This window comes from Neopsephotus bourkii, unplaced genomic scaffold (assembly GCF_033783945.1).
Source record: "Neopsephotus bourkii isolate Nb327-2 ecotype Australia unplaced genomic scaffold, CSIRO-AGI_Nbou_v1 NB_659, whole genome shotgun sequence".
Classification (NCBI taxonomy): Eukaryota; Metazoa; Chordata; class Aves; order Psittaciformes; family Psittacidae; genus Neopsephotus; species Neopsephotus bourkii.
This window is the reverse complement of record NW_026901158.1, coordinates 6,707,525-6,733,076: the sequence shown is the minus strand read 5'-3', so window position 1 is coordinate 6,733,076 and position 25,552 is coordinate 6,707,525. Positions and strand designations below refer to the sequence as shown.

Genomic DNA, 25,552 nt, shown 5'->3' with positions numbered 1-25,552 from the left:
TAATCCTTACATGTAGAACTAACCATTCTACGATTCCATGACACAAGACTCGTCTTAAACAGCAAGCCTGGGTTATTGATAACACACGTGTTAAAGACACGTTGGGATGTACCTGGTTTCACTAGCGAAATGCGATGTCCATGCTTCTGTACCTCACAAATCTTTCTGCTGGCAGCAGGGCATTTGCACCGATTTTCTATATATAAAAACAGGACAAGGGAGAGTACGTAACATTAACATGCATAAAAAACAATTCATAACTCTGTGTCTGTTCCCTTTTTTTGCTGATGCTACATTTGGGCTCAGGAAGCAAAGAAACAGTTAATTTTCTAGTACCGCACCATCTATCTTCCAGTATTTACGCACATTTACCTTTTTAGCATCTATCCCAAGTCCTAGGTACCTCCCAAAATCAAATCTAAAATACATCCTGATGAAGACATTTTAATCAGCATATGCAATCTTCTCATTAACACCACAAGCATGACACCTTCCACAGCTATAGCATAAAGATCATATCTGTATTCCCCACTCTTCAGACCTTCCAAATTCCCTAAGTACCTATGAGTAAAGACTAATCACAGCACATGTAAAAAGCTAACAAATTCAGCTGTTGACATTCCAAGGAGTTTTTCTGGTCCGTATCAAACCAAGCTGTTATAACTCAATTCACCACTTTCTTAAAGAACAAAGGAGCATCTCCAGTTCCTCTCTACTCTACCTGACACAGGTCAAAAGCAACATCTAGGTTTCTATCTAGAACAAACCAGGAACAAATACAATTTGGGGACACTGGTGGTACAAGTTCCCCACAATAGCTGTTCCACACCTACTTGATCATGACTGGCCCTAAGAAACCATCCCCCTATGGAGCACAGACTGTAATTTAGTGTTCAAGTATGAAGTGCACAGAGAAAAGTAGCAACCCATAAATGTTATTTGCTACATTCAGCATCTTTCTTTCTTGTATGGAGTAGACTTATGCTCATTATGTATTTCATCTGAAGTATGATTCTGACTGGATGCATGTCCAGTCATGATATGGACACACAAATAAGGTGGTAAACCCCCTGTTGTGTCTCATAAGCTCTCACGCTAACCCTCTGGCTAATGGGTGCTCTGGGTGGTACATAAGATTTAAGTAGTCATGTTCAGTTGTATGGACCCAAAAAGCCCCATTATTATTGGTTCCCATACCACGATGTAAACCTACAAGCAGTAAGAGAGGTGGCTTTATGCTCGAAGTATGGAAAGCTGTTACTATGCAAAATACTTTAGCAGCAAGGAAAGAATATCCTTGTGCCCTCTGAGATGGTTTAGTGTGAGGCGTCCCTGCTCATGGCAGGGGAGTTGGAACTTGATGAACTTAAGGTCCTTTCCAACCCTAACTGTTCTATGATTCTATATTGGGACAATAATCTAACCCTGAGTGTAAACACTACATTTTCCCTGATTTGCTAAAGCAGTATCACTTAACAGTGATTGAAATAAAGGTAAAGTATTCCTCAAGGGCAAAAAGGGAACAACTGATTCATAAAAAAACCCATGTAGTGTACTTATTGATCATTCTTGAATAATATATACTTGCCCTTAGCAAACATTATAGAGCTCTGCATCCAAAAAAGAACCCCCAGGTAAGCAAAATGTATGGCAATTTAATGTAGGCAACCTTCCATCCCAGAGCCTGTCTGCAAATGCTTTTCTGGAAGGAAAAGGAAGTGACAGTTGGAGGCTGTAAGACAGTGTGTATGTGAAATGCTCTAAGAGAAAAGGGATCAGGAAGGCTGATGGGCAGCTCCTACACGTGCAGTCAGTGTTGTACAAGGCTTTAAGAGCATCTGTAAAGGACAAGGCACAGGTTTTACAGGGTAACAAAAGCATGTACGGCACAGTACCGTTCATTCCTGCATAATGCTGAGATTCTTGTCTCAAAAGATAGTTGATATTTAGAGCTGACACTGCTTTCACTTCCTCTTTCTTGTCTTTTGAAAGCTGTTCCTCTAGTCTTTCATGCAAAGACTTGTTTGTCTCGATGCTCCTCTCAAATTGCACTCGCAAACTCTGGATTTCAGTCAACAGCTCGTGTAAGTCAAGTGGATTATTCTGATCTTTCCAGAATTCTTCTGCTGCATCACATCTGGGATCTGAGACAATTTGAACAGAAACACTTCACATCTTTAGCAATTAAATATTAGCTAGGATCAGAATGCTGAGCAAATAAATTCTAGCCAGCCTTATCCTTGACATTACGAATGAACTACAAACAGCATTAAGATAATGGTTTGACAAAAAAGCATGTCTTAATTGCTTTTACCCTTGAAAGATTTAAAGAGCCCCGAATTATTTTTCACTTTGTCCATAAAAGCTAAGAAGCTAAAAGCAAACCAAAAAAAACACAATAAAAACAAACATGAAGAGGATTTACAAAGTGCATTAGTGCACAGTCTGGGGCAGTGAAAAGGAATAGGTAATCTGAGCTCGGAGGAGGGATGAAGTAGACTTGGGAGTTTCATTTTATACACAGAAAAGCAAAGCGAATAATAGTGATCACCTGGCAACCAGAGGAACAAATCTGAACCTGAAAAGCAAGGGCTGTGTTTGGCTTTCCATAGAAGGAGGTCAGTGCACAAACAATTCCATGTATCCTTTCATGCTGAAATCCAACTGTTCTCCAGACAGTGGGGAGGCGCTCAACTGCATGAGGAGAGTGCTGCTACTCTCTAATTACATTACCGGTTCTGGAGGGGATTTACTTCCATCCTTGAGCCAACTTTGGCTTAAAGCCTTATGCTAACAGGGCTCTTCTGCTGCAGCTATGCATGAAATACAAGTGATGGCAGGGCATATTACTTAAAGAAGCAGGAAGAAAAAACAATCAACTTTTACAAGCACTTCCAGTGGGAAATATGCTGGATGCCGTAATGAGTAAGCAGCAATGAACAGCATTCCACTTCTTTACCTAACCACACCAACAGCTTTGTGATAGTATGGATTTCTTAAAAGGGGTAGGAAGAACTTACGTCAGTGTCACTCCTCACCTTTAGTGACAGAAAATCAGGCAGGAAGTAATTAAACATCCCATTCAGAAGGCAGTGCCAGTGCTTCTGCCCTCCCTAGGGAGAAGACACTACTCTTGGATTCAGACAAGAGAAGGCACATCCTGAGTAAGCACTACCTGTGAGGATGCAGCAGCATGTGTTTAGATGACAAGTAAATATCAAATTCTAGATGACAGGTAAAGCTCCCCATGAAGCTTATCCATCCGGAGCCGCTGAACCTCGGTATTTGTTTTTAGCTTAGCTAAAAAGCTAAAGGAAACTTGGGTATGCCAAGTCAGAACATAGCACAGATCTCAACCTCACAGCTGCATTCCAAAGGTAAAAAGCAATATTTTATCAAGTTGTCAGTTCTTTGCATAGCAGGAGCAAGTAGAAACAGCAACCTAACTACCTGTCCTTTTGACAGGGTTGTATTCAGAGAGCAAAGGGTTGCAAGGGCTAAGGGTGTAGAAACGATGTGCATTTATACCTGTCCTCTTCCTTCTTGCTTCTTCCAGCTTCTCATAAACCTTGATCTCAGTTCGGAGTGACTGCAGTAACTTCTCATTCTCAGAGAACTGATGTTGCTTTACATTAATTTCTGTTTGCAACCTGTGAAATCCCAATAAATACCTAAGTTAAAAGCTCAATTTGCTCCAAAATCCAAAACGCATTCCCCCTTCCTCAATCATTCTTCCCTTGCCTTTGGAATATATCTATGCACCTCATTCATGTTAATGGCTATGGCTAAACACGTGCTTGTCACACTGACAATTTTCTTCTCTAAATGAATGTCTAAATGTGGACAGAATCAATACCTGTTTAACTCATTACGACTGCTGTAAATTTGACATGTCAGATATCTGGTTTCATCTTCCTTTTGGCCAATTTGTTTTTGCAGCCTTTCATTTTCTCTCTTGATACATTCATAATCCTCATGAAGATGCTCAATGATTGCATTCTTTTTAGAAAGAGATTCTCTCAGCTTTTCATTTTCCTTCTGTTTATCTGAAACAAGAAGAACACCAGGTATTTACAGAGCCCACAGCCCACCAAAGCTATGCGCTTTAACAAAACCAGCTTTTTCAGAGACTGCCAAAAAATCACAGCTGCTCTTTTGAGTTTTAGGATCTCAGCATTTCAATTTTCTAATGACTTTTGCTAGATATATTTTCTGTAATAGGACTTATAATGGCTCAATAAAAACCTGTGAACAGCCTTATAGGCCAAATGCCCCCAGCACCTCTTGGGATTTGGTCAGAAGGACAGTATTCAGCAAATAGTGGATCTCAAAGCAGGTACACGAATTTTGCCAATCCTCGCCAAATAATGGATTTGACTTCTCTTGAGGAGGAAAAGATCTCAGTGGGATTGTTTTAGGGCACGTTGTATCCATGTTCCTCCCTGTACTCTCTTTCCCAGCCCTATTCATCTGCCAAATGTACCATATATCAGTCCTTCCCTTGGCACAAGCCATTTCCCCAACTGGTCTTGTGACATGGAATTGCTGACAGGGACAACTGAACATTGAGATAGATACACTCATAGAGGCTTATCGGGACCCCAAGTTTTCCATGACCCTACATTTAGCACTGGAAAAGACAGTGTCAATCTTGGCAATGAAACAATCATTCCATCTCCCAGTAGTTAGAACCCTTCCTTCATCTTCAGTACTCTTGTTGAAAGTATATGAAAATGGTAACCCCCACATGTTGTTAAAAATGTACATCACCAGCCCTTCACTACTGGAAGGCCAAGCTAAGACTATAGACAGAAAGCACCTGAGGCCAAAACATGCAGGAGGTATCTAAGAGGCTTTTCTTTCTCTAGTGCATCCAGGACTAAAAGGAAAAGAAGCTCCCAAACTCCAGAAATACTGACATTATTTTTACACACAAGGGCAACAATGTTCTATTCATCGTGCTTCTTCTAAGAAAGAAACCCTGATATTATCAGATCATATTGTCAACATGGAAACAAAAGCAGGAATATATTAATTAAACAAGTAGAACTTGCAGACACTGATAAGCACCAAGATGTACCAGAACAAATGAGGGAATACATAACTCTGGAAGAGGCACCAGTGCTTTTACACCACCTGAAATCATGGAGACTTATAAACTAATGGTGGCTTAAGCTGCTTTTAAACCCCTACATGGTGAGTTGTTCATTGTCCTGGGGGAAAAGGAGAGGGAAGACTTTAATATTCTGTTTTCACAGGTGGGAAAATGAGGGAAGTTAAAAGTTAATCTCAGAGATTACAAATACTTACAAAGGGATTCCCTCAGTTCTGTTCTCCTCTGAAGTGTTTCCAAAAAGATGGCTTGGTCATAGAATGATGGAATGGTTAGGGTTGGAAAGGACCTTAACATCATCTGGTTCCAACCCTGGACTGGTCTGTCCAGTCAAGCCTCTGTAGCAGACTATGGAATCTAAGTGTAATTAGTTTGCTTCCTTTTGCAACTGTTCTGTACTGAGTGGTCACATTTTCAGCAATAATGCTATCCTATGGATTGTTTTTAAAAGGGTTTCAGAATGGAAGCATTGGGAAAAAGGAGGAAGCAAATGGTAATAAAAGGCACAGGGGGAAGAAGAAAAAGAATGTATAGAACCAAAAGGAATGCAAAAAGAAGCACAGAGAAATGAAAGGGAATATCAAATGGAAAATGCTACAAATCAACAGAAAGAAGGAGTATTACTGCTACTTCTTTATCATTAACTCCAGTTTGAATGCTCATGGCTGAGCATGGAATTTCAGTGGTGGGAAGAAGAGTTAAGTCAGTTTAATGAATGGCCTGTTAATATTTCATTGTTTTCTGATGTGGAATGACTAGCTGTCATCCTTACCTCTGGATCTTTCATTCAGAACTTGATTTTGCTTCCTCAGGAAATGTATTTCAGAAGTCAAGGAATTATGCTGCTCTGAACCACGGTTAAAAATGTTTGCAGAACCTATAAATATATACAGAAAAGATGATTTATGACTCATCTCTAGGTCATTAAAGATTAAACCTTCCAGACAAGAACAATTTAAGAAATTGCAGAAAAATCTGTTATCAAAGAGATTTCTCCCCTCTCTATTTTGAAGGTTATCCCCACAGACTAAAAGGCAGTTCAGGTTAATGCCAAGTAATCCAAAGTACCTCTCATTGCTGGGCAACCATACCAAAATGGCAAAATTATCCCTGGCAGTCCTTACCTATCCACTAATACTCCAACAGGACAAAATGCAGGAGGATTTTGTAACACTGCTATTCTTTGAAAGTTATGCAAACTGGAGGAAGGTTTCCCATATATTTCAGTCTGGCTCTGATCATACCCTTTTGTATTTAATGATACCATTGCAAAGGACCACTAGATTCTACTAACTAATCCACGATGCAGGAAGTAACGTCAATAGTCTGGCAACAGATTTGTTACCGCACAAGCCTAGAACTTAAGGCTGGAGACACTGTCTTTGCCTCTGATTACAAACCAAGAACCCATTTATGATCACAGGGATGAAGATTCATCCCTCTTAAATTCATGTGTCTAAAATTTAGATAACTGAGCCAGTGTGGATCAGCCATCATGGGGAGAAATGGGCACCACCATAGAGCTACTCATGAGTAAGTCTTCTCTGCAGATGAGATGCCCTGTTTTCCAAAGGGAAGTACAACTCTTCAGTGCTTCCATGAGAAGTTCTGAGTAACCAGCACAGACTTAGATGTCTATCTTTTAGAAACTTAAGAATCCTGTGATCCTCTGAGGATCTTTCTTACTGCACTAGTTGTATAAAGTGTTAACTTGCATATCCAGTCAAATTCAGCCTAGGTTATCCTCACAACGCACTGTATCTTTGCTACTCATCCCACAGCAATGTGTAATGTTACAGTACAGTCTGAAAAGTGACACATTCCACTCTCCCTTGAGAGAGGGCTGCCTCTGAAATCAAGTCAAGTAACTGTTATTGCCCTTTATAACTTGCTTATAGTCAGTAAAACACTTCAGGACCCACGGGAATTAATGTTACTATTAAGAATAGTTTTCAGTTGATTGGTTATCCCAGTATATCCTACACTTTAAAGCTTCAGACAACTACATGAGTGTCAACTATTTGGTTAATGGAGAAATAACCAGCTGGCACAAAAATTAGGTGAATGTATGAGGAGGATGCCTTTCAGCTCTGGAAGTTCACTTCAATTTGATGTGCTGCACTTCCTCTGAGTAATCTCATTTTTACTGTAATCCCAATTGAAGCTTTTACCCACTACCTAACTGGGATGTAGTGTGCCATGATATGCACCTCTTGTCGTTACTGAAAGACTCAAAGGCTCTAGAAGCCTGGCACTAATGGCATTTTACTATCTATATGTTAAAGAGTAGAAGTAGCTATGCGAACTCAAAAGGCTTTTCCCTTTCAGATTCCAACAAAGCAATTCAACTTGAAGTGGCAAGGCTTGATGGTCTCATCTTGATTCTAATTTAATTTATTGCCCATCACCCAGCTTTATCCTATTTGACAAGTTATGCTATCACAGTTCTACTGAAAGGCTTTAGAATATAACTACCAGTTATCTTACATAATAAGGGATAATGTAGAGCCAGTGGTAATAGGGCCACAATCCTGCAATTTGACCCACTGCCGAGATGACTACTGCTGTGCAGAGCCCTGCTGACATCAATTACGCTCTCCATAGATGCAAAAGGTCTATCTAGCCACAGTAAAGTGGAGCGTCAGGGCCTACAATTGCAATACACTTGAGTCTTCATTATGTTTTGTGCTGAAAAAAGTGAGTGCTAAGGAAGCGTACCTTGATGGTTTCAAAGAAAACACTGACTGAAAGACAGGCACTGCTGAAAACCACAGCCAAGAGGAAGCCAATATTCATTCCCAGTAAAGCAAAATAAAGGCATACTAAAGCTGAAGTCTGAGTAGATACATTAGTTACTTATGGGCTAAAAATAAGGGAAACAAAACCCCCTTTTAATGTTAACTGCCATTAATAAGATCTGAAACCTTGGAAACTCAAAATGAAACCTTTGATTTGATTTGGAAGCCTAACATTTGAAATTATAGAAGCAATTATTTCAGTTCTCCTTGCACTGCAAACCTCAGCTCTACAGTAACGATGTAGTCATTACCAGCACTCGAGTCATTTATAGACTACTAGAAGCCCAGAGGCATTTAAACACTTTGAGAATCTAAATATTAGAAATAGTATAGCAAAAATAGTGGGCAGATGTGTGTACAAACATCCATCTAATATTCAGCAAACAAGAATAAATCTGTGCATTAACTCTGATTGAACAAACAATAATCACACAAATTTAACAAGCTTTCATCAGCAATTAAGTATGTTACAACTTGGTTTCGGTTTTTGATGGAAAACAAACTAAGGATATTAAGTTAAAACGTTGAACTATTATGTCCCAAAGCTAAAATCTGTTTCGGCTTCAGTACGGGACTCATTTTTGCCCTTAAAGCCAAAAAAAAGCCCATCTATTAGGAAGAAAAAAGGCATCATTACTAGCAGAGAGGATATCCATATTGATAACATGAAAGAGATCTTCAAAACAAACAGGAAGCACTGAGAGATCATAGTAACAAAAATGAGCTGTTCTAACAGGTAGTTCCTTCTTTCTCTTCCAGATTTCCCCTCCATGCATTTGCAGATGCACTAAGGCAACAAGAAGACAGATGGAAGGTAAAAGACAGTTTATAAAGAAAATATACTTTCACTGCATTAATGGATGCCCTTGCCAGAATCTTTATGAAGCTGTAAAAGAGTTGGAAGTGTTTCAGTGTGGTTATTTCATGGGAACAGTATGCCTTTCCAGCAGCGTAAATACTTCATGAATGAAATGGATGCTTTTATACACCTTTCCATCACTGTAAATTATTCCTGAAAGCCAACTGCTATTTGCAGGTAGTCTCCATTTAAACAACAACAGAAGTGGATCATGGGGATGATGTAAAACATAATGAATCTAATGTCAACATTAGTGAAACTGAGTAAAAGGAAAACATGTAAGTATTTATTGCCTGCTTCCAGTCTGAGTAATATTGCATATTAATCAGTTGTCCTATGGGGAAAAACGTGGGAAGGAGAACAAGAACGGAATAAGATTAGGAAAGTATGCCTGGTATGGTGTGCTTGAAAAGATGCTGCAAAAGCATCCCCAGTGAGAGCCTGGCTACCCTCCTGTTGGAAGTTTTAAAGGTACCACAGAGTTTGAGTTTCAAAAATGCTGAACACAAGCAATGGCGAGCTGTGACTCTGAATTTGCATGCCTATTTTTAGTGGTTTTCATCCACTGCTTTATTTTAGAGTTTGGAACGAAAACCAATTTCCATCAGTTGCTGTCAGGTATTTCTTATTAACTCGGGATGTTATTTTGTGCAGGAGACATTTCTGACATCAATCAATTCAAATGACAAGCTGGATCTAGGCTCTCTCTTACAGATATTTTGTCCCTGTATGCGAATACAAGCTGGCTTCAAAGCACTCAGAAAATTCCAGAGGAGGCATGTCCCAACAGTCCTGTTAGCAGTGCTGCTGTACTGACCACCTCAGGTATACATGGAGTAGGCACAGGAAAGCTAATTCCACAAAACTCCTACTTTGGATCAATAGCAGCAATGTAATTTAGAACAAAGCACCTCCTCCTGTATTCAGAGTGGGTCCAGGCCTCACTGAAAGTGTGTTGGCAAAAAGGGCTTCTTCTCCTGCAGCTATCCCTGGCTGAACATGGCAGAGAATGAAAAGAAGATGACATCCTAGAATCCATGATCATTACAACAATAATGATATCCCAAAGGCACAATAAAGGAACAAAAAAAAAGCAGGCTATTTGTTGATAACAGAAGTAGAAAGGTTTCAATTCCCTGTTATGAAATTCAAGCACAGCATCATCAAACACCATAAAACTACCTGGTTGTCCTGTTCTCTCAGCACTACACGCAATTGTAGGCTTGAGGCTGTGTCGTGTTACCTCACAGAGGTAGAAATAAGATTTGTGCATCAGTCCTGGATACAATTCAAGCGATGGACTTGAGGAAGAGGCACATTAAGTCTATGTTAATGCTATTGTGCACACAGCATGGTAAAGCTGTGTCTGCTGCTGGAGCTCAAGATGCAGCAGTGCTCAGAGAAAGACCCAGCATTTTCCAAATGTGAAGGGGTGGGATTTAGCCTAAAAAGCACACAAAACGTTTCCAGCAGCATTTCATCCCTCACACTTTAAAGCAGGAAAAGTGGATTTTGTTTGCTATGGAATAAATCCTTACCTTGATCTAGTTCTTTGTCCATTACTTGTCTCTCAAGCTGCTTCCTCAGTCTCTCATTAGTTTTTATGGAGTATTCTAAACGTCGTCTCAGGATTCTAATTTCTTGCAGATGCTCCATTAGTAACTCTAAATAAACCAACAGACCACTTCTTATTCAGAGTAAATGATTGTATTCCCTTATACTGTGTACTCCTGTCAAATCTAATGTGAGTTAACACTAAAAAATAATACAGAACTGCTCAAACTGGTAGACATTGAGTATCTGACACCACAAGAACATTTTTCCATATGAAAAATGGAATGAAAACTCCATTTTAACTTAAACAACAGCCCAGTTTTAAGGCTCCTTAAACAACTTCTTCCTACAAAACTGTAGTAGATAACAAATTTGCCCGGTAAAAACATTGCACATACTGGGAAACGAATCCAAAGTTCTGCAATGCAGCTTCACATTCAGGCTCAACACACCAACAGTATATATTTTATCTTCTAATAGTGGGAAGCTTACCAGAGTAACTCAGATATCAATTTGACTTTGACTTACACAATGCATGCCACAATAAATGCATCTCTTCTACCAAATTTCATTACTGTACCTTTCTCTTCTTGCTTTCTCCTTCTACAATTTTTCTTCTGTTGGCTGTGAGCTTGAGCTTCACTCAGGAACTTATCTGTTCTAACTGTCACCACCTCATTTGTCAGTTTATCCATGTCACAAACTCCTGGTTTACTCTGCAGTATTTTCCCGAGCAGCATGTGCTATCTCAAGCTATTAAATTTTCATCGCTGGCTATAACAAACTACTGCATCACTTGTGCTCAGTGGAACTATCCAGGTCAAACACGACACCACTTATTAATTATGCAGCACTTACAATTCTCAAGGAAACATAACACTGGCTTTTATAAAATTAGAAAAATCTCTCTTTTTCTATGTAATATTCTCTTGACAATTTTCTGTTTTCCCCTTATAACATGTCTATTTAAAGACCGTCTGGAGTACTGTAAAAAGACGGTAGTCTAAAACAACAAAGACACAAAACATCCAAGCTAATTTTGTTTCAAGCAGGAGGCAGTTCAAATCGTTGTCATCTCTAGATGTCTTATTACTGAAATTGCAATGATTATGCCAGGATCCTGGAAAGCTGAAGCAGACAAACATTCTTCATTATTTCTTAATTAGTTCCCTGGTGTCTTATTTAGGGTATTTTTTCCCAATATCCAGTGAATCTTCAGTGGGGGAATAAATTACCTGGGGGAAACTTGTTTGGCAGAAGCTCCAGTGTGCCATGCTGTCCTTCCAGGTCGTGCCTGGGCTCGGGTGAGCCAAGAGATGACTTTTCTGACAAATCAAAGTCAGACAAGCTATGAAGAGCAGATGGTACAGGTGACTCCTCCTTCAGTTGCTGGTACATAGCAGTGTTCTTCTCGTTATCCCTTTTGTGCCAAACAAAATGTTTTCAAATACAGAAATTGGTTTATTACTTTAGAAGCATGAATAGAGAGCACAGTGGCAAATGTACAGGAGTGAATTTCTGTGACAGAACATGACAAACCACAGTAACAGATCAAAACTGAAATCCAGACCTCACTGAAGTCAGCAGGAAGAATCAATGGACCTTCAGGCCTGGTTTATGTCCCAGCACTAGGCAGTTACCATTGAGTTAAGGGGACCTCAAGCTGCCTTGAACAGGTAGCTGAGGATTTCTGTAGCACAGAAGAATCCCAGGCTGGCATAAAACCAACACATGCAGCATAACACCACCTGCTCTCTTCACCTTCAGCATAAGGGTAATAGAGAACAAACTGCACCAGCACCATGCTCCAGTCATCCTGAGCCAGTCCCCAAGGTCACAGCAACAGAAAGGTGGCTGAGTATCCCTCCTGGCAGCTGCAGTGAGGGTAATACCTGAGCACACACAGTGTCTTATGGCACATGTTTTGTTTGTTCATAAAAGAAACAAACCTGGTAGCTTCTCAGTATCTCAGTGTGATGAGAAGTGGGGGGAAAAAAAGGCTTAGTTTCATTTCTATGGGTATTTTATTAACTAAATATATATTAGTGAAATATGCAACATAAGCAAAGCTCCTCCAGAAAGCAAAAGAGTGGAAGTTGTGCTACAAAACATGGAGCATCCTTATCAACTTAACAACCATTTGGTAAACATTCAGTTGCACTCTTACCTTTGAGCTAATTCAAGTATAGTAACTTCTGCCCCTATTGCTTCTCCTGCAAAGCAGAAAGATCTGGTTAAAAACAGATATTGATAATGATAATTTTTCCCCCTCCATCTTCAACTATTTATATACAGAATGGTAAATTAAGGAGAAATTAGAGAAGCCAACAGATACTCAACACACTGCGTATTAGTGTCAAATGCACAACTATTTACAGCCCAGCAACAAAGCAATATTCTCTGGAGTTCAAAAAGAATTACGAGGTACCACAGGTGCCCAGATTTTATGGCTTTGGTGTTTCAGTTAGCACACAGATGTAAAATATTGTGCTATATAGCAAAAGGACTGGGCCTACATGCCATTATATCTTCAATTAAAAAAATACATAAACCCAATTCCATCACATTTGGATTTTGTCCACCCAGGCTTATCAGTTATCCTCAATAAAGGGGCATACACAGGATTTTGCTTCCAATATTCCCAATGGCGTGCACAAGCACAATCCAGTGCAAGAGAGCTGGATTCAGACACTGATTTAACAAAGGAAATAAAGAGTTCTGTGGTGTCCCCCTGGCTCCCCATATTCTGACTTTTTAGTGCCTTTAAGCAGAGGTGGAAGGCAAGAGCTGCACAGCTGCAAATGCAGGGGAATGAACTGAAGGTCAGGATGGAAATGCAGAGACAGACGGTTGTTGATGCTTCTTTACAGTCAATTCTTAGTACGCTGGCTGTTCTTTATAACCCTACAAACATCATTTTACTTTAATGTGTGATTCAATGCAGCACCATTGTGTTAGATATATTGAATTGTCTCGGTTGTCAGTGTCTTTTCATAGTATATAGGGTACCATCTGTTGGTTTAAAGGCATTTAATGTTTATTCACTACAGAGTCTTCTCATTTATAATGCAAGGAATCTGTAGCCACTGAAATCTTTGAATACATTCAATCTTTTATTACACTATGCTACGACACAGTAGCCATAATACCTTTTTCTCATATACAGCTCCTTTATATGAGCAATTGAAACTGCAACATGCTGCCACTACCTTTAGTGAAAGGCAGAATACAGATCATTGTATGGCTGGGGCCTGGATGGTTCTGAACAAAGTGATCTTCTGGAGCTAATTCTGGGAAGATGTGGGGGTCAGAAGCCCTATTTCAAGCCAGCTCAAGTGTTTTGCTGAGGGTGGCAGTTTTGTACTGACATCTGTGGAAGTATCGCTTTTGGGTCAGAAAGAGCAACTTTGTGATGATAGGAAAAGGTCCTTCTTGCTGAATTTCGCCCATGAAAGCATCCCTTTTCCAGCATTGTGCTGCTAACTTTCTTCCAGCTATGGACTGAAGGCAACATGTACAAGGTACCCTTCCTTCAGGTGATAAAGTTTGACTTTGATGCTCACTTTACCAAACATGGTTGCATTGTAGCTCTCTGTTATGAAAGACAGAGTGCTTTTCTTAACAAGCTGGACTGCCTGGCAGCAAGATGCAGGTCTCTTAGGAAAATTACTAGAAATGGTAATTTTAATAACATATATATATATAGGAATAATGTATGTCCTGACATGGTTCCACTTAATGCTTTGCCAAAGAGTAGGTGGGAAAACTGCGATAAACTGCTCCCATTTTTCAGACAACATGACAGTTCTCACTGATAATTCCAAGGGCTTTGCTCACAAGTACACATTACAATGTCCTTTCCCAGGTTATGCACTCCATTGAGTGTTTGGCTTTCTCTAACACAAGGCCAACACTTCTCTACTTGACTTCCCCTAGGACCTCTGCTCAGAAGGCTCTTATTCTATTATGCCCTACAAATATGCACTGATTTGCAATACCACAGTCTCTAACTCAAGAGCTACTCAAAATTCTGAAGGAATTCTCCTCTGCCTTCTAACCAAACAGATTTTCCCTTTCTCCCCCCTAATTGTCCATGTGCACCATTTGGGTGGGTTTCTCTGTGATATCTATGGTCCTTTTTCTTGGTATATTGCATGACATCTGATTTTATACCTGCATATGATTTAACTTGTGTTATCTCTACAGGAACATCAATTGGTATTATCTCCCAGCTGTCCAATGCAAGATTCCCTGTGGTTTCTTTAAAGGAACTGGCCATAGAAATCAGCCATGTCATATACGGCTATAATCATTTCTATATATTAGAGTCAAAGTTAAAAGTACAGTCCTGATGTCTGCACTGCATTTACCCTTCTTCCAAATGACTGCACTTTAGGAGAAAAACTTTAGGAACTTGTAATTTTGGGGGGTTTAGTTCAATATAGATTGTGTTAAAAAACAACTGTAAGAACCCTTCAATGGAGGTATCTGGTGCTCAGGCTCAACAAATCAGCTGGGCTGGTTCCTGATACAGAAAATCATAAAGCCTACTTGCAACTAAACTTCTAATAAACTATAACCACTATCTTTTAAACAGTTAAAATATGCATATGCTGAGATAAACAACTCAAAATGGAAGGTGTCAACACAGAGGATAACTACAGGAGCAAAACCGAGTCTTTGTGGAGCACTAAAATTGTACTTCCCAAGACAGTCCTCACTATAAATCATTCTAAAACAGCCAAGAGGAAGTAAGGTTTTCTTTCCTCTGAAAAGAGGAAAAAAAAACCCTTCAAATTTCAAGAATGTTAATATATTTCAGCCAAGAAGCACAAAATACTCCTACTTACCATACAGGAATTGCCCTTCTAGCTTCCCGAACAGTAGCACACTTTGATTCAGTTGTTCACGGAAGCCTTCAGCAACATAATAATCTACATCACTGGCTTGAAGCAGTTCCTCAAAAGCTTTAATAAGGCTCGTCAGATGCTGATGGTAAGTGACACAACCACTGCGGATCTCTTTCATTTGCTGGCGTTGGAAGGAGACTTCTCGAGGTTGGGAATGAACTAATGAATCATAGCTGAGAAAATGAAATTAGCTTTCAAGTCATTTTCTGACCATAAGGAACGTTTAAGTATACATAAAAAGAGAATTAAACTTATATTCCTAAGTTATCATTTGATGTGACTCAATTTGCTTTTAAAATGCTTTTACAGCTCCACGATGAGAAATGGATCGTCTCTAACTGGCGAGTTTTGTATTTATGGGCATAACTTGTGGGTTATTATCCTTCATTTATAAGATGGGCAGAAATTAAGGTGATGACTTGTTTGTCTGCTTGAAAATAACCTCGATGGCACTCAAAGGTGCCAAATGAAAGTAAGTATGAGTGAATACATGAAAAGAATCTTTTAGAATACACATATTTTTCTGACTGGTTGGTTTTGTTCTTCCATAGTGAATTAAGAAGAAATCCAACAATAGAGAGCTGTCTCCTCTACAACTTCTTGTACTTACTGCCAGGAGCACAGTATTGGACTTTCTGAGCTGATGGGTTCACCCAGTCTGAAAATTCTCCATGTCTCTCCATGTTTATTACAAGAGACTATGGCCATGACAAACGCTGTAATGTCCAAACTCTTGTACTCCACACACCAGGATATAAATCTCAACTCAGTTATTCTGCACTTGCAAATACAGATGCTCCTTTTATAGTGCCACTGTCTGTATCACAGATTGACTTCTTTCTATAGAATTAGTGGAGAAAAAGGCAGAGGAAATGGAAAGATGCAGGGAATCAAGGAAAATATGCAGCATAAACAAAATGTACTATGGTGTGGGTTGTTATAGGATTTTTAGCATCATTGCTATAAGAAGAGATGCATAACTCACTTTTGGGCCTGTCACTTGTGACTCATGCAGTTGTCCTAGACAGTGGCCATAAAACCTTTACAGCGATCCATACTGTCTCATCCCTTAATTTATAGCTGGATCTGTCTTTGTGAAATGGATGAGGTATATTTTCAAGGTATGTACATTTATATGTATTATGTAGCACAACTGTATTTTATGTCAGTAATACTAAGAGATATACAGCAGGCCATGTTGGTGGTTGCTTAATGTCTCCAGATATTTCTCTTCAAGCATTCTGAAGCCAAAGGCTGAATACCTTTTTGTTATACTTCCTTAAGGCTCTCAGGACAATATGAATATTAGAGGGGGGAAATTAAAAGGGTGTCACCTGAAAAAAAAAACCCTGAGTATGCAACAGTATAATACTTTAATTACAGAGGTCAGCCCATCTCACAGAGTAATCTGACTTTGCTCAACAGAGGATGTCTTGCAGCAAAGGGAGGTGTGGGGAGAGACAGAGGTATCTGGCGTAGAGTCCTTACCAGAGGATATGAGCCCATCAGAAGCAGTTGTGTTGTAAGAGGAATACTGTTTTGTACTTTGAGGCATATTTGAACTAAACGTTTCAGTGGCTGTATGTTAATGTTAGTGAAATTCAGCCTTTACTATAACAACACACTCCAATGTGAACGAAATTGTCTTCATATTGCCTTCCTGTGTTATTTGGTATTGCTGTCTACAAAAAGGAACCCGAAACAGTAATAGGTTTACTCACTTGGATGGTGATGTTTCTCTCAGTTTGTTCTGAAGATGATACACTTCATCAAGATGCATATTTGCAATTTGCTCTTTTTCAAGTTCTGCCTCATTTGCTGCTAGCAGTTCCTTAAGGTTTTGTGCTGTCCAAGTATCAGGTGCTTTTGAAGACACTGAATTCCTATTTTCAGGGTGATTCTCATAATCCACCAGCTGATGGACATTAGAACACGGTTTGATCCCTTGCACAGCTCTGTCTTGCACTTGTGTAACATGTCCTTCCACAGGCAAGGCTGCGTCACTTAAAGCTATATTGGAAACACCACTCAATAAGAACTGGTCAGAGGTCTGTAAATGAAACACAAACATTTTGTACTTCTCAAGCTCAGACTCCATATTCTTAATTCTTTCTTTCATTTCTTCTATATCCTCTATGACTGCACAGTCATCAAGTGCATCTGTACTTGTTACACTCAATTTCAGAGAACGCAGGCACTTGGAACCTGAATATGCAGAGGCTGAGTCAATGCCCTCATGTTCTGTGGAATAAAACTCTTCATTTATCTCTTTTAATGAACGCTGGATATTCACATTGCTGATGCTATGATGATTTTGCATATCTGAAAAACAGGAGTTTTGCATGTGAATATTAATATTTCTTTATCTGACATTCTGCTCTTAACAGCACTAGAATGAATTCATTGACTTCTATAATAACAGAATACAAATGCAGAATAATTACAAGCTCTACAATATTAGTTTTGGACTTCTGACCCCTTTCTAAGATTTGCTCATTAATTCAACTTGCACATCAAATATTCAAACCCCCTTCTCATCTTTCAAATAAACAATAGGCAAAATACATCTGCTTTCTTTGCCCAAATGCTTGAAAATGACTTTTGCTATAGGCAGTCCTGAATCAGACACCAATGAAGCCCAGACCTTTCCAGCCACAATGATGACAACCTCAAACATAAGGCACCGAGATTTAATAGTAGACTCTATGACTTCAAATGGTTCTTCCTAAAACTTCTAATTAAATACTTTTCACTCCAAAAATCTATACAAAACCAACTGGAGCAGAAAGTCAGTGGAATTGTAAAAAGATCATCAACAAAATTGTAAAATGTGAAAAAAGGGCTTTAATAACTTCTTTTTAAAATCCATTAATACGTTCAGTGTTAAAGGTTTTACTGGCACTCATTTGGCATGCACATCACATCCCTTAGCTGACTCTGCCATTCATAAGTAATGCAATCACCCCAGCTTCACACCAATAAAAGCTATATATTCCTACATATATTCTATGTTTATAGTTCTGGGCATGTTGAGGGCTTCTATGTGTAAAGTATCTTGGAAAATGGTTATTTTCTGGTTACAAGTAAATTAAATTTTCCCCTTCTATTAGTTCTGCAAAAGATCACTATGAATTAGAACCTCCCTTCTGGGAGTCATTCATTGATCTTGCAGAGGTCTTAATACTTTCAAATTGGTTTCCATGGAGAATCCGAATGCCCAGGTTCAAGCTCTAACTCAGTATAAAGTCTCAGGGAGGGGGGCAGCTGTATATGAAAGTCCAAGTCAAATGCAAGAGAATAGAAACAAATATAACCTAAAAGCCAGAAAAACATGAAGCTGGGATATCAACTTCTTTGAAATTAAGGCTAGATGATGTTTGCAGTACACGGATTGCTGCACAGTATTATGTATGTCATTGGAAAGGTGACACAATCACAGGACAGAAATGCATCCAAGAAAATGCCTGTGTATGAATCTGAGAAGATGCATTGACTAAGGGAATGCAACACTCAAATTCATTATCATCTCCTCCTTCTCTACCACCTGGTTGGCTGCATTAACACAGATGTCAACTGAGATAGAAAAATCCTAGTATTAAATGACCTCTTAAAACCTGTCATCCTGATTTCATGCAGAAGTTCAACATAAGAAGAAGAGGAAATAAAATCAGGTATTAGGGCAGAAATAGTCCTGATTAGAATACTGGTTATAGTTCTTAATGAAACACTGCCCTTTAGTTAAGGTCTCTGTACAACTACGTGTTCACACACACAAAGGGCATGATCCTGTGAATCAACTGCCCAGCTTTGATGAAACTACGTACACAAAGGATGTGAGAAAGGATTACCAAATTGGCCATATCCTCTATAAGACAATACGCTAATCAGGTTATTCAAGCCATCCCCAAAAATACTAATGGGTGATGCAGAAACACGTAATACACAGCACTAAATCTGTTTACATTTTCATTAAACAATTCCATTAGGTATCAACCTAGCCGAATGCTTTCAAATAATTCTGATAAGCAAAAATCTATCACTTGGTTGCTTCATTCCAATAGTTCATAACTAGATGCAGAAGCAATAAGTAACAAAGATTTCATTCAGAGGAGAGTTCAGAAGCGAGGACGTTAGCAATCGAGATCAGAGTTAGGCATACAACTCATTAGTTTTACTGGAAACCAGACTCATAAATCCCTGTGGTCCTTCTGAAAGCATAACCCTTAAAAGACCAGCTTGGATTCTTGCAGCAATTAATCCATGCTACCTAAGAAAGCAAGTTTTAAACCCCACAAAGGATGGCAAGGGAGACAATTACCTGCAGTACTTTACAATTTGGCACAATTCAGAAGAGAGTTGAGTTTTAAAATTCCTTTTTTTTTTTAACTATACCATATAAATGCTCTACCTTGATAATTCAGCTGACTTTTGTCCATTGCATATTCATTCTTGCTTTCTGTATTTGCATCAACACCTTGCAGCTCCGCCTGGACCTCACTATTAACCAGTTTGAGGGAGGAGTTGTCTGGAGAAGGTGAAAGAGAAGTCAGTGACTGAAAAATAATGAATAAGGATAGTTAAAAACCCCAAACCAACCACGACCACCTCCAAAAGCACCCACCCCATAAACCCAAATCTAGCTCTCTTACAACCTGGAACAGGAAAATCACCCAAGAACAACAACTGAAAGTATATTACAAACATTACTGGTCACATGAAACAGTGTTTGTATATATTCTTCAAATCCTTGAACTGATTATAAGGATAACTACAAAGATGTGAACTGCAAAGCTTCCTAACACCAAATAAAGGTTTGCAGGTCCCCTTCGTAACGTAACAGTTGTTCAATTTCTAGTGCATTTTTAAATGGTTTATGTTAAGCTTAGAGAAAAGGCTAAAAAGTTTCTCCAATATGAGCATTGATCATAAGCTAATCTTGTGCAATCTCCTATTGCATCAAGTCTCAGAATTCCTAATTGTGCAGTACAGCTCTTAGCCAGGGTGAAAGAATTGGTGTGGAAGGGAAATCTCACGCCTTCAGTCCCAACAGGTTCTCATTGATTTCAGGATCCAAACCACCAGCACCGCCCTTCTCGGAATTCTCCATGTGTTTTGCACCCACCAGTATTATTTGTTCATGGAATCCCAGCCTGGTTTGGGTTGGAAGGGACCTTAAAGCTCACCCAGTTTCAACTGCTGCCACAGGCAGGGACACCTTCCACTAGAGCAGCTTGCTCCAAGCCCCTGTCTCCAACCTGGCCTTGAACACTGCCAGGGATGGGGCAGCCACAGCTTCTCTGGGCACCCTGTGCCAGCGCCTCAGCACCCTCACAGGGAAGAGCTTCTGCCTAAGAGCTCATCTCAGTCTCCCCTCTGGCAGGTTCAAGCCATTCCCCCTTATCCTGTCCCTACAGGCCCTTGTCCAAAGCTCCTCTCCAGGTTTCCTGTAGCCCCTTTAGGCACTGGAAGCTGCTTTAAGGTCTCCCCTTAAGGAGCCTTCTCTTCTCAAGGCTGAAGTCCTATCAGCTTAAGTATTCTCAAGAAAGTAGTGCCATACCTGTCCTTTACCACAATAACATTAGCAACATCTCTGCAACCTCCGCGTTTGACAGTGCTTCACTTGCTGTTTGAGTATATTCTGTTATATTTATACCTCCTCTCTCCCTCACCTATCCTTTCCACGTCTACTCAGTTTTTAATGGAACTGCTAAGCACATGTCTATTTTATTTACCACTCCAAATCTTTATACAACACCCATTGTTCTCTGCCTTACCATTTGTCATCATCCTTTGCCAATCCAGCTGCTTTGTCAACAGCTCAGTTGAAATTCACCCAGCCACACTGGAAACAGACACGGATGACTTGACTGATAGCGGAATATTGGGAAAGCCTCTTTATGCAGCATGAACAAATACAGCATTTTTATACTCTCCTGTCTCCATTACAGACAGGTTTCATTAGACTTGGCATCTCTAAAGGAAATCTTTCGTTGACATATGTGTGCATTTGTGAGCACCCTATGAAACTGTCATTTACTATACACGTTATGCCATGTCTACACAGCACTTCCCATTCCATGTAAAGCTGGTTTCCATTCTAGCAGCAAGGATAGAAGGAAAAAGAAAGGTATGTTTCAAGGTCTATATATATTTGCCTACCCAAGAAATTCGTCAGATTAAGCAGCATTGTACCTATGTAAAACTTATCTGTTTTTACTTTCTACTACAAGAAGAGAAGACACTGTTTCAAGCACTATTACAAGTCATTGTGTCTACTCTTTATTTACCTCTCACTGATCTGCTTTTCTGTCGATCTTCTTGAAGGCTTTCAATCACAGACTCTTTCACCTCTCCATTTGTTTGTGGCTCAATCTGTTCAGGTTGCACTTCACAGGCTTTCAGACCTTCATAGGGTGCCATGCTATGAGGCTGTAGGTTTGAATCTGACTTCTGCGCACAGGAGTTCAAAGGCACGTTTCCTAATGGTCTGTGTGACTTTAAGAGAACAGGCAGACGGGACTTCTTGGGCAGGAAAGCAGAATCAGTCTGAAAAAGGCAGGGAATAAGATGGGCAGTCGGTAGCTTACATCTATAGTCAAGTAAATGAAGTATAAACAGACATTCAGAGAGGAAAACTAAAGGTTTTCCTATAAGATCAGCCAGCTGTCACATTAGTTTTGAAAAGGAGATGGCAACAGCCTTGCAACAGGAAAAACAAGCATTCAGAGCGGAAAACACACCTATCCCACTGATTTCACTTTCTATAGGTAACTGCTGCTTACGCATCCGCAGCCATGCAGGGAATGGCTTCCAGTTCATTAAGCAAGACAGACAATTCACCATTGACTAGCAAAGGCTTTTAATCAGTAGGTGTTTTCGTTAACTCTGAATTGTGTATGGTCTAGGAAAACAGTTTCTCACCCAACCTCACCTCTCCAACTCCTACTTTCCACTCTCCTTTATATCACAAATGTCAGACAGCCCAGGAACTGTTTCCCTTCGATCTTCTTTCAGTAGAGGTTCCTCCTAGCTTTTCACACATTCCTGAATTTCTTTTCCTTTCTTCCTTTTGTCTCCAACCAGCAGTCCCTACTTCATACCAGCCCACGTCCATCCCTTTGAGAAACTCAGCATGGCTTTGCACCAGCTACAGAGGAGATGTATACTGCCACAGAGAAACTCTTATGAAGGAGAATAGCTGCTTCACCCATAGACTCTATAAACAGCTTCCACAGGCTTCCTGTTTCCTACTGAACAGACATTCCATCATTGAAGTTAGGGGGAAAAAAACTAGATTTCTTTAAGAAGCCAAATTCTTAAGTCACTACATTTTAGCCTCTCACCTTTTGAAGACTCTGCATAAAACAAATGTGTCCTTGTTTAAACCACAGAGCATTAAAGGCTGCTATCTCCAAAAAGCTAAACGCGTGCTGTATGTTGATGAGAGTTATGGAATAGTGTGTAATAATAATAAAACTCAATAATGGCATATTCAGATAGATTTAGTGTATTTTTTTTGCTGTTCATTTGCTCCACCAGTGTTGTAAGTCCCTTAATGTCTTTCACCACCCAATGTACTCTGAAGTACCTTTTCACATTCAGTTCTTAGCAATTATAGTCTTTACACAATTTCACATAATAAAAAGCAAGTTCCATTTTCCTAATGGCACACTCAATTCCTGTGGTACATACATGAATACAATATCATTTGGAGGCTGGAAAATAAATCCAGACGGGATGAACTTCCTAAACTGCATTAATAACAGCCAACAATTTCCAGCTGTCTCAGGGCTGTTGTACAGACATATACGTCACCCCGATTACCCCAAGCCCAGTTCAACTGGCTGCAGGTAATTATTTATCAAGCCATTCAGAAGCAAAAGGTACACTGCATTAGCCAAATAAGAAAGCTTTTAAAGCATCTGACTCAGGGATTGCATTGAGGTTGCAAGTGATTTAACTCGAGAAGAATCTGCAAATTGATGAATCAAAACAGTACACTGAAAATCAATAAAAATAGGAACTTCAAAAATAGGAAAAAGGAGGTCTGCAGAAAGAACTCTGGGTATTCCCTGTGGAGGGCAGACAGGCCTCTACTTGCCTTCAGAGAGGCTGTCCTTCGTTGCTGAGAAGACAAGCCACCCAAAGACATCATTAGTGTTCTCAAGCAAACCATCACAAGCAGATCTTCACTAATAGACCAGAGAGGTCCTCAAACCCCTCTACTACCTGTACTCTTCCTGACTTCCCCCTGCCCTCTTCTCTTCATGTACTCCTGGAGTCACCTGTCCTGCAAGCACCAACACCAACAGATGAGGAAGCACATCCACTCCTGCCAGAATCTCTTCCTTAAGATCCCAGTCTATACTGAGATGCTTATGCCTGTACAGAACAAAGTCCTACCAATATTCTTGGGCTTACAAGTCCCTTTCTTCAGAAGGAAGGATCCAACAAGAACAAGCCAGAATAAAAAGGCATGGTTCCCAACTTCTAGCTCACAAACCTCTTGACCACCAACACCATGGAAAACATTCTTTGCTGAAGGATGTTTCTCTATTAACAGTGCACAGAATTAAAAGTGATACTGTCCTTTGTCTGCTCTGCAAGAATGAAGATCTTCAAAGAGTTTTCAATTTCACTTCTATGACTGCCACTGAAACAATACACATGAACTCTTTAGTAGATAATTTTCCCACCTCTTTGTTTGGGATTACAGACTGCCTGCACACAAAAGGCTTGAAAACTCAGCTGGCACAAGCAGTTTACATCTGGACTCATGTTGTGGTTTAAGCTGAACGCAGGACAAGCCACAACATAGATTCTGTGCACATAGGTTCCAAACAAGCATGAAGAATTACCCCCAGTTTTATAGAGTACTACTGCTCATGCTTCTCTAAAAGCAAGGCACAATGATAAGATGTTAATAAAAGCCTAAAATTAAGATTCAGGTTTGTTGTACTCTACTATTAGCTCTTCACCAGCTCTCAGACACCAGCTCTCAGGTTTTCAACTTGCTAGAACACATTTGTCATTTCGACTTCATAAGCATTCAGTTCAATGCTCTGGTTCTGCACTTCATGAACATGTAGGCAGAGATGTAAGATAGTACCAAATCAGGCCATTATGCTACAAACTATCTCTTTTTCCAATAGCTATAATATTTACCAGTATCTGGTCCCAGTGAGGATTGAAATTCAATTCATTAATGTTCTAAAGCACACTGAAGTATGTGATGAAAAGCTCTGAACATTAAGAACAATTATCTAAAATATATTTGAGCTTGCATCTCCTTTTTCTAATTTTGAAAATTACACAAAAGCAAGATTTTAATATTAGAAATGAAACATTATTTTCCCTTTTATACATCTATTCCCTAAGTACCATAAAGTGAATCTTAAATAAACTTACTTCATTTGTTCTTGCAGAAAACACTCTTTCATGCTGCTCACCCTTCTTACACACATTTTCTTGCTGATGTTCTCTTTCTGCATTTAATCTTGAATATTTTGACTTTTCTTCTGAGGCTCCTTTTTCGCCTTCATGTTTGAATCTCATGACATTACCCTCCAAAGTCATTGTTTGTGTAACTGCATCTTTCAATTCTGCTTTCAACAACTCAATATCCTTATTAATCTGCAGCACTGCATCTGGGTAAAGCTTCTCCTTCCCATCAGAAGCTGATTTCAATTCCACTCGCTGCTTTAAGAATTTATTGACCTGCTTGAAATGTTTAAGTTCAGCTTTTAGTTGAATAATCATTTGCCTAAGATCTTTTTCATCCTTTCTCTCCATATCTTCACTTGAACATTCTTCCTCAGTTGCGTTTAGATGATCTAAGAGTTCACTTACAATTTTCATTTGTTCTTGTCTGCTATACTCAGGAAAGAGGAAAGAAAAGGCAAGAATTTAGGTTTTTATTTAAGCAAACAAGAATACCCTCTAAAGAACTCTTTTGACGTGGCTTGACATACCTGAAATTCCCAGAACATTCCATTCTACTCATTAATGAATTAATTACTAACAAAGAGAATTCAAACCTTTTTACAACATGAGTTATATCATACATGATCCCATCAATGCCCTTCTCCTGTTTATGACCACCTATGCCCTTTCACCCCTCACCATTGTGAACAGATGCTAAGCCTCTGCTAACAAAATCAACTGCTTACACAGAACAGCAATGTAAGAAACACAAATGGATTTGCAAAAGAGTTTACTCTCTAACTACCTTAATAATAGAATTCTACCAAAACCACGAGAGACTCCAGATGTTGAGTTTATCTGAAAATCTATCCCTTCATGTATTTCTTATGAACCA

General features: G+C 39.5%; 1 protein-coding gene across 1 annotated transcript in view; it reads right to left on the bottom strand.

Moving 5' to 3' along the window:
* CDK5RAP2 (CDK5 regulatory subunit associated protein 2) overlaps positions 1-25,552 on the bottom strand; it is a 79,576-nt gene that overhangs the window by 8,237 nt on the left and 45,787 nt on the right. The window contains 13 exon segments of the mRNA XM_061352332.1: positions 113-196; positions 1,896-2,144; positions 3,529-3,650; positions 3,857-4,046; positions 5,886-5,990; positions 10,309-10,434; positions 11,560-11,744; positions 12,492-12,537; positions 15,175-15,407; positions 16,956-17,556; positions 19,643-19,759; positions 21,522-21,780; positions 24,643-25,105. Of these exon segments, the coding sequence (XP_061208316.1) occupies positions 113-196; positions 1,896-2,144; positions 3,529-3,650; positions 3,857-4,046; positions 5,886-5,990; positions 10,309-10,434; positions 11,560-11,744; positions 12,492-12,537; positions 15,175-15,407; positions 16,956-17,556; positions 19,643-19,759; positions 21,522-21,780; positions 24,643-25,105 (2,780 nt within the window).